Source organism: Hypanus sabinus, chromosome 11 (genome assembly GCF_030144855.1).
Source record: "Hypanus sabinus isolate sHypSab1 chromosome 11, sHypSab1.hap1, whole genome shotgun sequence".
NCBI lineage: Eukaryota > Metazoa > Chordata > Chondrichthyes > Myliobatiformes > Dasyatidae > Hypanus > Hypanus sabinus.
The window spans coordinates 76,030,520-76,047,649 of record NC_082716.1 but is presented as its reverse complement, the minus strand read 5'-3'; the positions used below and the strand labels follow the sequence as shown (position 1 = coordinate 76,047,649).

Below are 17,130 nucleotides of genomic sequence, written 5' to 3'. Positions count from 1 at the left end.
TGGAGCTGACAAGGTCCTGCGCTCCTGCGCAACAAACAGGTCAGACACATGAAGGTGCATGGGATCTGACAGAATTTGGATCCAAAATAAACTCAGCAGCAGGAAGCAGAGACTGACAGGTATTCGTATGACAGCAGTACAAGGCTCTGCAAGGATCGGAACTCAGACTCTTGCTCTCTGCAGTTTATATTGATGAAGCAGAGTCTAATGTAGGGGACATGATGAAGAGGTTTGCAAAACTTAAAACAAGATTGGATGCATAGCCAACGGGAAGGAGGAATCCTTTTGATTGGTCATTTGGGCACAGAAAAGTGACAAATTAAATTTAATCTAACAAAAAAAGTTCCAAGTAAATTATTATCAGAGAGTACATCTATACCACCGTGAGATTCATTTTCTTGTGGGCATTCACAGTATAACAGAGAAATGCAACAGAATCGGTGGAGAAAACTATACACAAAGATTGGCAAACAATCATTGTGCAAAAGAAAATGACAAATACAAAAAAAAATAAATTAGTAAATAAATAATGAGAACACGTTGTTGAGTCCTTGAAAGTGAGTCCATAGGTTGTGAAATCTGTTCAGTGTTGGGGTGAGAGAAGTTATCTCTGCTGGTTAAGGAACTTGATGATTGAAGGGTAATAACTCTTCTTCTACCTAGCAGCGTGGGACCTAAGCCTCCTTCACCTCTTTCCCGATGGGAGTAGCAAGAAGAGAGCATTATGGTGTGGTTCTTGATAATGAATGCTGCTTTCTTGTGATAACACTCTTTATTTGCTCAGCGGTGGGGAAGGCTTTTCCTGGGATAAACCGGGCTGTATCCACTACTGAATACAGGCTTTCCTGTTCTTGGGTTTTGGACACTGGACATTCGTAACAGTCCGTGATGCAACCCGTCAGGATACTCTCTACTATCCATCTGTAGAAGTTTGTCAGGATGTTAGGTGATATGTTGAATCGGTACAAACTTCTAAGATAGAAGAGGTGCCTTCTATATAATGACACTGAAAAGAAAATGCCAAGGAATTTTAAGTTACTGACCCTCTGCACTGCTGATCCCCTAATGAAGAATGGCTTATACGCCTCTGGTTTCTTCCTCCTGATAAAAGATTAAACCCTAAATTGAATACAAATCCTGACGAGGGGTCGTGGCCTGAAACGTCAACTCTTTAATCCTTTCTGTAGGTGCTGCCTGACGTACTGGGTTCTATCAGCATTTTGCACGTGATACTCTGGATTTTCAGCTTCCGCAGAATCTGTTGCGTTAATGATAAGTGATGTATTATGGAAGATGCAGCAGGGAAAGAAGGGAATGTACAATAAATGGAAGGATATTGAGGAATGTAAAGGAGAGCTCCTTAGGCACATGTCCACAGATAAAATGGTAAAATACAGCATGAACCCTGGCATTTCCGTAACAATGTGAAAATATATGCAGGTACGACATTTCCATTCCTGCTAATTAGTAACTGCTCTGAATCATAAGCAAAATAATGAGAATTGTTGTCAACTGGATTATCAAATGGTACCTAGACACCAATAACCTAACCACAAATGCTAAGTTTGGATCTTGCTAAGGGCCATTCCACACAACCTCAGTAAAGGCTTGGTCCAGACATGGAACAAAGAGCTGAATTCTAGAGTTAAGATAGGAGTGATTGTTCTGGACATCAAGGCAGTTCTCACTGAGTGTAGCGTTAAGGGTCGTTGGTAAAACTGAGCGTTATCATCAGCAAGGGGACAATGTTCCAGTGGCTGGAGTCTTAACGCACATTAAGGTCAATGGTTGTAGTTGTCAAAAGTCAGGGTAATATTGCAGGAGTTTCGTAGTATTCTTCTTTGTCCAACTATTTTCAACTTCATCATTGACCTTTCTTCGATCATAATGTTATAAGTGGTGATGTCCACTAATAATTGTACAGTGACTACTTAGCAAATGAAGTATCCAACTCCATATGCACCAACACCTTGTAGGCACGGACTGATAATTGGAAAGTGATTTTCATGCCACAGCATTGCCAGGCAAAGGCCATCTCCAATAGGAGCTGCTGCCACAAAGTATAACTGAAGTTCAGTCCTAATCTCAGGTGCCATCTGTATGGTGTTTGCAAGTTCACCCTGTGACTGGGTGGATTTCCTCTGGGTACTCCTGTTTTCTCCCACATCCCAAAATTCATTTGTTATGTGTTTGTCATATAACGTGGCTGATCATGGTCTTTTCATGACAATGCTTATTCTTGGCAAATTTTTCTACAAAAGTAGATGGCCATTGTCTTCTTCTGGGCAGTGCCTTTACAAGACAGATGACTTCAGCCATTATCAATACTCTATAGAGATTGTCTGCCTGGCAACAGAGGTTGCATGACCAGGACTTGTGATATGCACCAGCTGCTCATACAACCATCCACCACCTGCTCCCATGACTTCATATGACCTGGATCAAGGGCTAAGCAGGCGCTACACCTTGCCCAAGAGTGACCTGCAGGCTAGTGGAGGGAAGGAGCACTTTACACTTCTAACAGAGACGTATAGTATCTCCACCCTGCCACACAAACATCCCAAAGATGTAGTTTAATTGACCGCTGTAAACTACCCATAACGTGTAGGTCAGTGGGAGAGCCTTGCCCAGGGGAGGGTTTTGAGAACATGGGAGGGATAAATAAATACATTTTATGTGGGGTTAGTTTAAATAGACTTTATAGCTATAATTCAAAGTAAATTTATTATCTAAGCACGTATATGTCACCATATACAACCCTGAGATTCATTTTCTTGTGGACATACTCAATAAATCCATAATAGAATAATACCATAACAGAATCAATGAAAGACAACTTGGCTATTCACCAGTGTGCAAAAGACAATAAATTATGCAGATAAATAAATAAATAAACAATAAATATCGAGAACATGAGAAGAAGAATCATTGAAAGTGAGTCCAAAGATTGTGGGAACATTTCAATGGTGGAGTGAGTGAAGTTATCCCCTTTGGTTCAAGAGCTTGATGGTTGAGGGACAATAACTATCCCTGACCCTGATGGCCTGAGTCCTGAGGCTCCTGAACCTTCTGCCTGATGGCAGCACGTCCTGGATGGTGGGAGTCTGATGATAAATGCTGCTTTCCTGTGACAGCATCTTAAGTAGATTGCTCAGTGGTGGGGAGGGCTTTACCCGTGATGGGCTGGGCTTTATCCACTACTTTTGTCAGATTTTCCTTCAAGGGCATTGGTGTTTCCACAACAGACTGTGATGCAGCCAGTCTATATACTCTCTACTGGCCCCACCGCACAAATAGAACTGCCACCTCCTCTATTACTTCCAATTTTTGTTTTATTTGTTCATGGGATGTGAATATTCTTGCCAAAACCTGCAACCATTCTTTATCCCTAATCACTCCTGATCTGAGGCAGCAACTAAAAGTTAACTGTAGGACTTGGTACATACCCCGTAACTGGGTGTCTGACCAGCAGAGAAAGAAGAATCCATTAGAGTCTGGTGGTACCAAAACTAAAGATGTTTATTAGTAAACTAAACAATACAATATCAAAAATGCAAATATACATATAAAACAAGTTAGCAGTAATAAACCTAAAAGTGTAGGAATAATAATAAGCAATAATAAACAAGCTCTATTGATGTCTAGGGGTAAATGGATTGTCATAGGAAAATATAGAGTTCAGTTCATAAATGCTTAAGTAGTAATGGTTGTTGTATTGAAATCGTTGGGGGGGGGAGAGAGAGAGAGCGAGCAAGATGCAACAGCAACAGTTGTGGCAGGCAAACCTTTTTGTGGCTTTCTTAATCTGTCGTATCTTTGTGCTCATTCAGTTATGACCCCTCTGGTCTTCAGCTAGACCATTCTTCTGTGGTGGACTCATCACTCTGGCATGAGTGGACACACACACAAGTCCCCACCGGCCCTGCTGTAGCACTGTGAGCTTTACTGACCGATCTCCTGGTTCGGTCTCGGAAGCCCCCACCTTTCTGTGGGTTCCCAACACTCAATCAGTGTCCACTGGTGTGTCTGAAGGGTGTCTCTCCAGACCTGTCTCAGCTATCCATCAACTCTGAATGACTGTGTCCATCAAATCAGGCCACTCCTGCTCTCTTCTGAGGAATGTTAACGAGCAAAGTACAGTCCTTGTAGTAGAAGGTAAATAATTCTGGAAGAGTCATAATACAGTAAATCAACAGTCTCTCTCCCCCCTCTTATCTGTAGCAAATGTTCTTGCCTGGGCTTTATCTCTCTCTCTCTCAATAGTAGCATAACAACAGCAATAGTTCGTAGTTCTCAGGAGGGGGGTTGGGAATGGTTAACTCTGCACCCCATTGTCCATCAGGTCTGTCCATCACTCATAACAATCTTGAGTAAGGAAGGCAGATATCCTTTCCTTAACAATATTGATCATGACAGTTCAGTAGGTTAACAGTTACATTGAGGTTAATTTTTTAAAATACCAGATTGAATTTACATGGATTTTAATTCTGAACTGTCTTGCTGGGACTTAAACTCACATCTCTCGATCATCAGTCAGGAATTCTGCAGCCTAGGATATTTTTGAATGCAGCACTCATCTGAGAGCGGATTGATACACCTGAGAGCACTTGGGGCTAGAGCTGGAGAGAGGCAGACAGCTCTGATACTGGGATTGGAGATAATGCAGGTATGAAAGAAGAACCCCATGAAGAGGTTCAAAAACCAGGGTGAAAGTCCTATTTTCAGGGCATTACCTAATTGGAGTCCACTGTAGGACAGCTAGCAAAGGGAAAATGAGAAATGAAGATGGATAAGAGTGGCTTTAGTGACTCATTCTGCCCCTGATATTTGTCCTCTTTTGTTCATGTTGCTTGGGCCTTCCCTATGTGTCCAAAAAGCAACAAAATGTCTGAAACGTCCCCATCTTCTCATGATGTTACTGGAAAAAGCAGATGCAGTGAAGCTATTTAGCAGACGATGGAGTGGAAGTTGTCACTGGTTTCAATAGGAAGTATCATTCAAACATTTATCAGAATCAGATTTAATTTCACTGGCATATGTTGTGGAATTTGATATTGTGCAGCAGCAGTACATTGCAATACATAATAATACTGTAAATTACAGGAAGAAGCATATAACTATATAAAGTTAAATAAGTAGTGCAAAAAGAGAAGAAAAAGTAGTGAGGTAGTGTTCCTAGATTCAGTGTCCATTCAGAAACGGGATGGCAGAGGGGAAGAAGCTCAATCGTTGACTGTGTCCCTTCAGGCTCCTGTGCCTGCTCTCTGAGAAGAGAGCGCGTCTTGGGTGATGGGATGCCACCTTTTTGAGGCATTGCTCCTTGAAAATGGCCTGGATGCTGGGCAGGCTAGTGCCCATGATGGAGCTGACTGAATTTACAATTTTTTTTCCTTTTTTCCAGCTTATTTTGATACTGTGCCATGCCCACCCTATACCAGACAGTGATGCAGGCAGTTAGAATGCTCTCCACTGTGCATTTGTAAATAATTTGCGAGTGTCTTTGGTGCCATACCAAACTTCTAATGAAATATGCCTTCTTTGAAAATGTATCATCAACTTGTTCGGCCTGGGATGTTGACAACCAGGAACTTGAAATTGCTCACCCTTACCACTTCTGGTCTCTGAATGAGAACGCCCTCAGCTTACCTTTTCTGAAGTCCACAATCCGTTCATTGGCCTTACTGAAGTAGAGTGCAGAGTTGCTGTTGTGACATCACTTAACCAGCTGATCTAACTTACTCCTCTATCTTTCTTATCACCATTTGAAATTCTACCAACACTAGCTAACGTTGTGTTATTGCCAGCAACAGTACGACATCACATTCATGTCACCGAGATCTCTTTCGTGATTGATGGAAGATTAAACAATATTGACTGCAGTGAAAACGATCAGTGTGCAAAGTTCCAAACAAAACCATGACATTTTAGTCATCTTTTGCATAGTGACCCAGCAGAGGAATCCAGAAATGGATGTTGACATTTAAACAGGAGCATTTAAGTGAAAACCATGTTTGCAAACAGGAAGTACTTGGGACTGAATTGCACACTAATCAGATTATGTTGGAGAATGTCCAGGTCTTACTGAAATGGGCCAGGTCTTAAACCACAGGCCTACTGTCTGCAATTGCCAGCTGTGGTCACCCTGAATATGTATTCACCCGAACTAAAGCACCCAGGACTCTGAAGTGGCAGCTGTGTGCTGGGGAAGCACCGCTCCCAAAATTGCTCTCGGTGAGTTTAATGCCTCGGACAGACTATTTTTGGCCCTTGTCAGCTGTCAGGGCTTGAAGAATTCTTAAATGTCACTGAATGAGAGATGTATAAAATAGGATCAGGTGTATTCAATTAGTTTTTAAAAAGTTAATGTATGAAAAATAGCTGAAATGTTGATAATATGTTAGTAAAAATGTTGGTAGCGTTCCTACACTGAAATCAAAAGGCATGTGAATTCTAAACTAGATCATTCACAGTCTCAGACTTCAAAGGAGGAAACCAGCCCGTATTGAAGGATCGGAGCCTCCACTTGTTTTGCCTTGGCACATTGCATTTGAATCATCACGTGTCGTTTCCCACAGGAACTCCATCAAATCCATTATTATGTTATAAATGCCCGGGATGCTCTAAGGCTGTGATGGAGATTGATTCTTTTCTTCCCACCGATTCCGATCTTCGTGTGACATCTTAATAAGGTTCTAGCCCAGAGGTTCTAGGGTTGTTGATTTGTTGTGAGTTGTCTGTTCTTGGGCAGGGCTGCGGTTAAGATCCTGTGATTCCGCTTTCTGATTTATTCTGCACTTTCTTTCCCCTTTTTTTTAAGCCCCACTTGATTCCACTTGGCTTGTGACATGCCCCATCATGGGGGGTGCTCCGGGTATCAAGGAGCGATGTGGAGTGGTTTCAGTGGTAATTCACTGAGTACACCGCTGGGTGGGGGAGTGCAGTGGATTCTCTATTAGTTCCCTTAGCGTACTCTTGGCATGGGAGTAGGAGATTTCACGATTTTGCTGCAGTTGAACCCTATTGTCAGAGTTAAACCCTGCTAATCTAACAGAATACAGGTTCCACTGTCAAGGTAACAGTGGCTGTGAATGAGTATGAAGATCACCAGCACAGTTACATTTGTTAAACATGAAATATTAATGCGTAGTTAGTGTTATTTAAACCTTGAGGCCTCTTCGACAACCACACTGTCATAATCACAGACTTGCTTTAGTTTTTGAGTATGTCAGTTATCTGTTCCTTGAATGATAAAACATAAAACGAGAAGATTTGAGGGAAGGTAAAATAAAGCTTAAAGTGGATGGAATCTGGTTCCAGTCGCTTTATAATCTGTTATTAATGGTTTGGAATTCCAGAGTGATGAACATTGCTTTGAGGATTACATTCCACCATTCTCTCTATTTTCTACATCCACTTGATTAAAGAAATAAGGATCATAACACTCAAGAAGTGAAATTTTGCATTGGAGGAATGCAGAAAAAAGACTGCAAATTTATGAACATGTTTTCCCCGATTCCAGAGTTGGTGAAGGCTCACCAGTTTGTTTTTCTCTCTCTACATGTTGTCTAACCTGAGAAGCTCCACAACATTCAAGATGTATGGTATTTTAATGTGTTAATGTGTTGTCTTTAATATGGTTGATATTACCAAACAGCTTTATAGGCTATAACTGTCATAATTTTATCCACAGTGAATAATTTGAACCTTTATAAAGGTCAACTCTAATTTAAACAAAATAGGCCTATTTCTTGTGATATTATTTGCCTGAAGTAATTATGACTTGCAGCTTAATTTAACTGCCTCTGTTAATTAATGAACAAAGTTCTCAATATCATTCATTTCCAATGCATCATGCTTGATTAATCTGCTCAGTGCAGCAATGTTCAACATGGTTTCCTTTGTTCTTTCAAAAGTCCTGCTGTTAATTCGAAAGGCGTCTAAACAACATGTTTGTTCAGGCTTTACATTTCCCTTCCCGGATCGAGTAAAATCATGTGCTGCCTCCTTCAATTTTCTCGAAAGGCAAGTGGTTCTGGGAATGCAAATATCTAGTTGTCTGCCAAGATTACATTACATGTCACAATACATTACAAGTCCAAGTGCATTTGTTACTAATTGGGTCAGTCTTCACTGGAGGCTAGATTTCTTTTGGTTTTCAACATGCCTCTTGTTCGAGTAATGAAGGTCTTTCATTTCTGGAATTATTTTGGTAATTCTCTTCTGCCCTCTTTCCTTAAAGCCTTGACATCCTTCCTGAAGTATTGTGCCCAGAACTGTACGGCACCCCAATCAGTGTTTTATAGAGGATTTACCATGCCTTTCTGGCTCAATTTAATATCAAGGAATGTATACAGTAACCAACCTGAAATCCTTACTCTTTGCAGACATCCACAAAACCGAGAAAAACCCCCCAAAGAATAATTGACAGATAACACTGGAAACTCAAAGCCCCCCCCCATTCCCCTCCCCATGCACAAGCAACAGCAAAAGAGCAAAAGTGTCAACCCTCTCCCCATTTGATCCAGCAGAAGTATCAGCCCCCACCACCCACCATGCGAACAGAGATTGCTGGAGTGCAGGGGCCTCCGACAGCTGCACACACTGCCTGCTGCCTCGATGTTTCAATCTCTCGCGGCGCTTCAGTCGATGTAATCAGCGAGGAATTGGGTCATCCACAGGTCCGCACCCCAAAGGCACACGTCTTCCGGGCCACGCCTGAAGGTCTCAGAACGCCAGGCTGCTCAGCGACTTCCGAGAGTGAGAACCCACTGCCCATGAAGAATATCGTTTGAGTGCATCTGTAGATCATGGACTCTGAGAGGAACCCAGCCATCTTGAAAAGGAAAAAAAAACTACATAAGAAAAGGAGATATAAACTGTTTAGTGGATGAACTAGAAGAAGTTGCCCAGGTTTGCAAAAACTTCTGGCACTGTCTTAAGCTCCTCCTACTCTTCAACTGAGGCAGTCACTTACAGGCTCACAGCATTCAATATGGACTGAAACAAGTAGCATTTGCTGGGAGAATAAACAGGATGTCATAATTTTAAAAGATTATGATTTGTGAGAAGATTTCTCTGCTTCTATTTATGTTGGATTATGCATGATTCTTCAAACTGTTTGTCAACAAGCTCTGCAACTTTTCGAAAACTCTTCTCACAAGATTTCTTTCTACCTGTACCCTTTTTAGAATTGTGGCATCTTGTTTACTCTTCCCAGCAAGTGCTTCTTGTTTCACTCCAAACCGGGCACTATGAGCCTGCAAGTCTCTGCCTCAGTTGAAAAAGACTTATATTTTTTATTGTGCTGTTAACAGTGTTGTATCATTTCAAATGATCTGGGACAACCTGGTAACAAGGGTTTGCAGAGGCAGTGACCAAGGTGCTGCTCTCTGCAAGGAGTTAGCACGTTCTCCCCGTCACTTTGTGAGTTTCCTTCCACGTTCCAGAGACATTTGGGGTAAGGGTAAGGTTAGTAAATCACGGGCATGCTAGGTTGGCACCAGAAGCATGGCAACGCTTGCGGGCCGCCCCCGGCACATCCTCCAACTGTGCTGGTCATCAATGCTGACAAGGCATTTCACCTTATGTTTCAATATTTCAGTGTATGTATGACAAATAAAGCTGATCAATGTACTTCATGGCAGAGAGAGGTTGCTGTTGTAATGACAGCTGTAGTCTGTGAGCTCACGGAATGAATAAGGTAATAATGACTAGATCTGCAAGTTGAGTCAGTGGTGAGGATGGCAAATGTGATCATATTATTCATTTTGAGAGGACTAGAATACAAAAGCAAGGATAAGGATAATACTGATGCTTATACCAGTGGTCCCCAACCACCAGGCCGCGGACTGGTACCAGGCCGCAAAGCATGTGCTACTGGGCTGTGAAGAAATGATATGATTTGGCGATATGAAACGATAGGAGTCGGCTGCACCTTTCATCATTCCCTGTCACGCCCACTGTTGAACTTGAACGCACACAAGGTCATCAGTCGGTCATTAACCTACAACTACTCGATGAGTAAAAAACAAACGCAGTTGAGAGTTTCTTTAGAAGAGGTGGTAGGGGACATAAAACGCAGAGACAGCTGAGGCCGAGACTGCAAAAAAAAAAGAAAGCTTTCTTCAACAGAAAATACGACGAGTCGTACATAAATTATGGTTTTAATGCAACCGGTCACTCACACGCTCTAAGCCCCCTGTGTGTGTTTTGTGGAGACAAGCTGTCTAATGAGGCAATGAAGCCCTCAAAACTGCTTCGGTACCCTGAGTCCAAGCACTCTGCACTTAAAGACAAACCCGTTGTGTTTAATATCCAAACGTTACTTAAAATGTTATGATGTTATTGACTTATAAGTGACTTATTATTGACTTATCACTATACTCATGCGAGGAATATATGCGCTGTGTTTTTAATATTAAATTCCTTAGATAAGCCCTTTAGAAATTAAATTGAGTGTATTAGCCACTCATAAGTGACTTATAGTTGACTTATCACCCGTATTCTGGTCGTGATTAACACCCCCATCCCCGGTCGGCTGGTCAGCAAGAATATTGTCAATATTAAACAGGTCTGCAGTGCAAAAAAGATTGGTGACCCCTGCTTTATAAAGCACGGGTGAGGCCTCACTTGGAGTATTGTGAGGAGTTTTGGGCCTCTTATCTTAGAAAGCATGTGCTCACAGTGGAGAGAGTTCAAAGGAGGTTCACGAAAATGATTCCAGGATTGAAAAGGTCATCGAATGAGGAGTGTTTGATTACTCTGGGCCTCTACTCACTGGAATCTAGAAGAATGATTGGGGGGGCTGCGTGGGGATCTCATTGAAACTTATTAAATGTTGAAAGACTTCGAAAGAGTAGACGTAGAGAGGGTGTTTCTTCTAGGGGAGGAGTTCAGAATTGAAGGACACAACCTCAGAAAAGAGGGATGCTCATTTAGAATGGAGATGAGAAGGAATTTGTTTTGCCAGGGAGTGGTGCATCTGGAATTTGTTGCCAGGTGGCTGTGAAAGGCAAATGATTGCATATTTTTAAAGCAGAGGTTGATAGAATCGTGATTAGACAGGGCATGCAGGGATACGGGGAAGAAGGCAGGAGGCTGGGGCTGAGAGGGAAATGGATCAGCCATGATGAAATCGCAGAGCAGACTCAATGGGCCAAGTTCTGTTCTGTTCTTCTATCTCATGGTCTTGTGGTCTGTTTCTTCGATATTGCCTGAGGAGTGAATACTGGCCAAGATACCACATGCTGTGTCTTGAAGAAAAGATGTTTAGCAACCTCTTGAGAAGGCAGACAAAGCTTCAGTTTAGTCTCATTTGTAAAGTGCCTCTTTGAAGAACTAAATGCTTTTGAATCCAAGTTCATAACTTTCCCAAAATACTTTTGGTCTGAAAGCAACTGCATTGAAATGAATATTATCTGAATTGTGCATATAGCTGTTGAATTTTGCCAATTACTTGGTGTCAAGCAAAGATATTTGCTTTTGAGTTAATGACTACACCAATGGAAGGAGCAGCTTATTGTTCTTTACAGCTCATTTGCTGAAGTAAATGATGAGCCAAAGTTTGAGGCCAGCTGAGGACATATTAACAATTAACTAGTAAATCACAGTATAACAGATGTCTCACTATAAGGTTATGGGTAATTTGTGCAGAATTGGAAAACCGTCAATAATAATAATGAAGGAGTTCTAAATCTTTGGAGTAAATAATCAGCGTGACTTGTCCATGTAAAAGTTTTTATTTAAACCAAACTCTTTCAAGTGCCTCCTAGAAACATCCACACCGTAAACAGAACGGGCTTAAAGGGCAAAAATGTGCTGAGAAGTTGAGATTTCCCAAATGTCTGTGCATTGATCCGTAGCAATGAAGGACGTAAATTGACTTTCATTTAAAGGTTACACTTCAGCTGCGTGAGCCAGACTTTCCCAAATCATTGCTAATGATGGTTGTAGGGTCCTCTCCGTGCAGGCATTTCGTACTGATTAAAAGGACTTGCTTAAAAGTGCTACAACACTCATTGGCGGAGAGAACTTGGGCACTGAAAGTGGTAGGAAAGGAATGCAAAAGGAGAAAACTTAGCTGGGTTGGTTACCTCAAAGAATTAGTTTCAGGGTCTGATGGACGAACACTGACCGATGCAGGGGCTTTCTTTTTAATTTCAAAAATAAACTTTAATCACTTTATTGCCCACTTTATTAGGTACACCTGTACACCTCTTTAATGCAAATATCTAATCAGCCAATCATGTGGCAGCAGTCAAGGCATGCCAAAAAGGTCAAAAGGTTTAGTTGCTTTTTAGACCAAGTATCAGAATGGAAATAAATGTTATCTGAGTAACTTTGACTGTGGAATAATTGTTGGTGCCAGATGGGGTAGTTTGAGTATCTCAGAAACTGCTGATCTCCTGGGATTTTCACACACAACAGTCTCAAGAGTTTATAGGGACTTGCGTGAAAAACAAAAAAATAACTTTCAGTGAGTGGCAGTTCTCTGGGTGAAAATGCCTTGTTAATGAGAGAGGTCAGAAGAGAATGGCCACACTGGTTTAAGCTGACAGAAGCCAAATAACTCTGCATTACAGAGCATCTCTGAATGCACAACACGTTTAACCTCTAGCCGGATGGGCTACAGCGGCAGAAGACCATGTACAGTATGTAGATACGCTGGCTACTTTATTAGGTACAGGAGGTAATAAAGTGACCTCTGAGTGCTTACAAAAACAGTATGTAGCTTTCTTTACATTCATAATGTTGTCCAGTATATACATTCTTTGTATTATTGTGTCTGTACATTTATCGTGTTAGCACATTCTATATACAAGACCTGGTTGTGTGGGGAAGGTCTTGTCTGTGTTTTTGAGAAGGAAGCAAAGTTTATTGCTGAAGACCAAAGAGATGAGTGTGGATTTTAGGAAGGTGCAGGCTGACTGCTCCTCACTGCACGTACACTAAGCTCATCCGTGGAGAGAATCAGAAATACCAAGTTACTGGGAGTTGACATAACAAATGATCTTATCTGCTCCCTCAACATAACCACTTTGGCCAAGAAGACACAGCAGCATCTCCACTTCCTGAGGAGACTGAGGCAAGTGAGGCTTTCCCCCTACCCGCATTCTAACCAACTTTTACAGGAGCACCATTGAGAGCATCCTGACCAGCCTTTTCACCGCCTAGCACGGGAATTGTAAGACATCTGACCGCAAGTCCCTACAAACAATTGCGGGGACTGGTGAGATGGTCATCAGAGTGTCTCTAGCACCTATCAAAGATGTCAGGAGTGCAGCATATGCAGGCCCATTGGCATTGTCAATGATACCTCTCATTCATCCAACAATCTCTAGGACCCCTAACATCAGGCAGGAGGAACTGCAGCATTAGCACAGGAACTGTTAGGATGGGAAACTGTTTCTTCCCCCAGGCCATAACACTACTGAACTCCCTGCCACCACCCAGGTCTCATCACCCATGGAACGCCAGTAGTGTTATACTGTTGTACTTTTTATCTTGTGTTGCAAATGCACCTTATTATTTGTCAATTTACTAGTGGTAATATCACTTTATCTATTATGTGTATGAGTTATGTGTACTGTGTTGTGTACTTTTGGAGGAGTGCTCGGTGGTATATATGAGCATGGTTGCATAGCAATAAACTTGAAGCTGAACTAAGGGCAGGGCAGTGGACACTGAATAGGTGAACTTTAGTAAAGCATTTAGCAAGCTCTCCCGTGGTGGGCAGATCTGGAATATTAAAGTACATTGATCCAAGGAGATTTGGTAGATTGGGTTCAAAATTATCGAGGCAGTCGAAGGTAGAGGACAATGGTGGAGGGCTGATATTCTGACTGGAGGTCTGTGACCAGTGACAGTTCACTGGGCTGTGTGTTGGGACTTGTTTGTGATGTGTGTTAATGATTTGGACAAAAGTGTGGCAGGCTGATAAGCAAATTTGCAGACAACACAAAAATTGGCAGAGCTGTGTGCAGTGAGGAAGGTTATCAAAGACAGGTTGGAAATGCAGGTGGATAAACAAAAACAAAGTTCAATCTGGACAAGTTGCACAAAGGAAAGGGGAGAGAATACAGTAAATTGTCTGGTCCTTAAGTGCACAGACGTACAAAAAGATGTTGAGGTGCTTTTGGTAAGGAGTTAAAGAAGGCATTTTGCATTCTTGTCTTCACTGGTCAGGGATTCGAGTATAAAAACTAGTAAGTCACATGGCAGCTGTATAAAACCTTGGTCAGGCTGCATTGGAAGTATTGTATGCGTTCTGCTTGACACGTGGCAGGAAGGATGTGGAAGCTCGGACCTGTGATCTCCAGTTGGCCATCCCACCCCTCTGCTACTCGCTATGTTCCTGGCTGAACTTTTATCGCAAGGCACTTTCCTGTACTACCTCTTTATTCCCCTAATACTTAAAAATATATCAATCTGCCTTGAATATTCTCGGGTGGGTGGAAGTTTCCAATTGATTTACTAAAGAAAATTAAATCTTCTCATCTTACTCCATGATGGTAACTTATTACTTTGAGTTGGTGATGCCTGGTTGTAAACATCAAGGGAAGCATCAGCTCTCTGCATGCGCTGTCAAGTCAAATGACAATTTAAGTATTTCAGTGAGATCGCCTCTTTTCTTATAAACTCAAGAAATTATAGGCAATGAAAGTTACCTCTGCCATTTTAACTATGGTTCTGCTACTCAATCATTGAATGACTGTCTCCATTAGTCGTTCTATGTTTGAATAACGGAACTCATGGTCTCTGCAGCACTTTTCACATTTTATTACTACCAACTTTGTATTCTCTTATTGGTATTTCCAACAGGGTCTACTGGATAGAAATGCAAAAGGTGGTCAGTCTTTCCTTTACGAATTCAGTCAGTACAACTTCCACGGTGGTGGGGTGGAGATACGTCTCTACCAAAGGAGGTGTAAGGCACTCCTTCTCTCTGCTAGCCTGCAGGACACCCTTGGGCAAGATGTATTACCTATTACCTGCTTATCCCACCCACCCCCCCCACCCCCAGGTCAGGGTCATGTGAAGCCATGGGAGCAGATGATGGATGGTCTTATAAGTAGCTGGAGCATATCACAAGTCCTGGTTATGCGACCACTGATGCCAGGCAGACAATCTCTGAAGAGTATTGACGATGGCTGGGGTTACCCATTTAGTAAAGATACTGCCCAGAAGAAGGCAATGACAAACCTCTTCTGTAGAAAAATTTGCCAAGAACAATCATGGTCATAGAATGACCATGATCGCCCACATCATAGACATGGCATATACAGAATGAATGAACAACTGCAGTTGCTATACTATTCTATACTATATACTGTACTATACTACTGCTATGAAAATCATGGTAGAACTAGGAAAGTTTCTAATCTGGATCAATCAGCAATTTGCTAGTTAACTCCATCACTCATAGAGTGCCTACGACTTTTGCTCAGTATTGTATGTTATGTTTTCACAGTTACTGGAATACTACTGAGCTGATACAAAGCTAAGTACTCATATCAACACACACAAAATGCTGGAAGAACTCAGCAGGCCAGGCAGCTTCAATGGTAAAGAGTAAAGTTGATGTTTCAGGCCGAAAACTTTCATCAGGAAGGGTCTTGACCCAAAACATCAAAACATCAAGTACTCTTATTTACTTTTCCCAACCAGCTTCCTATTTTAACCTATATAAAGTACTGTAACCTATATAAAGGCTTTTGCAGAGTATTGCACTTGTGTCTGTCTAAATGCTTCTTAGATGTATCTGATTCCAACGTCACTGCTAGCAGCAAGTTTCAGATTCAGAACAACGAATAGTACAACACTGGATAGGCCATTATTATGCTGTCAGATTTGAATGGCCTCCTAGAATGTGCTTGGTTCAAGTCAAGCTTATTCAAGTTCAACTTTCTTGCAGTCACATCAAAACACATAAAGGACATTCGTGTACATCAATTTTACAAGACATTGATGGAAAAGACCATGCAAAACAAGACATTAGTGCAAAAACATTAAGAACAAGTCCATGGTGGTGCACAAGGTGGCCTGTAGTGTTCCATTGCTGAGGCGGATTAGAATTGTGCAGGTAGGTTCTTGATCCTGATAGTTATAAGAATGTGGCTGTTCCTGAACTTGCTGATACAGGACCTCCTGTCTGATGGTAGCAGTGAAGGAGGACATGACCTGAGTGCTGGGAGTGCTTGATGATTGATGCTGGCTTCTTGTGGCTCTGCCTCATGTAGATGCTTTTAGCGGTAAGGAGATCTCTGTCCATGATGGACCAGGCTGTGTCCGCTACTCTCCACAACCTTTCTCAGTCTATCAGTGGGGCGGATGTCTTCACCCAGTGTCCCCAGAGGAGTCAGTAGTGACCTGCCAAACTTGCACATGATTTGTTACAAATTAATCTGCTTTTTATCCTTTGCAAAGAGAAGGAGGTGTGATGGGGTGGAGGATCAACTTCACAGGTTTCTTCAAACCAAAGGAAAAGATGATAACTTTGTTCTAACATTTTACTTTCCTTTTGTCTAAGAATAGCATCAGATTGCAAATATATAACAGAACTCTTCCCTCTTATTTTATTTCAGTATGAATTCAAGGCCAAGAACATTAAGAAGAAGAAGGTGAATATAATGGTGTCAGTGGATGGGGTCAAAGTTCTCCTCAGGAAGAAGAAGAAGGTGAGTTGATCTTGGCCAGCATTTGAAATTGTGATTAACAACAAAGCCCACCAGGCCTTCTCGATGACTATTCAATCGTCATCCACTAATGAAGGTCGACGATTTACAATTCCCTTGATTCATTGTTGTCAACCAGAAGCAATTTATGTGGAATGTATTCATTTACAACTGGTGTGATTACTGTAGGACTTTGAGCCCAGTGCTTTTATAAACCTCTGATTTGGTCACTGATGGAGCATGTAAAGGTCTGTGCCCTGGGCCACGGATGTAATTGAATGTGACTCATGCTGAATGCCGCACTGTGTGAGATGGTGAGATTATTACTGATGGTCAGGTACAGCTATTAACATTTACAGGAGGTGCTCAGAAACAGGAGGCTTCTGGCTATCTGAAACAAGACTGATTTTTTTTAAATCTCCATACGATATTCTTCTACATTGGTGCAACATACTGA

At 41.8% G+C, this 17,130-nt stretch overlaps 1 protein-coding gene across 9 annotated transcripts in view; it reads left to right on the top strand.

Moving 5' to 3' along the window:
* The window catches only part of nos1apa (nitric oxide synthase 1 (neuronal) adaptor protein a), a 479,658-nt gene that overhangs the window by 207,727 nt on the left and 254,801 nt on the right, over window positions 1-17,130 (top strand). For all 9 annotated transcript variants that reach the window (XM_059984732.1, XM_059984731.1, XM_059984734.1 and 6 more), the window contains one exon: window positions 16,584-16,676. In XM_059984732.1, the coding sequence (XP_059840715.1) occupies window positions 16,584-16,676 (93 nt within the window). The remainder of the gene's footprint in view (window positions 1-16,583; window positions 16,677-17,130) is intronic.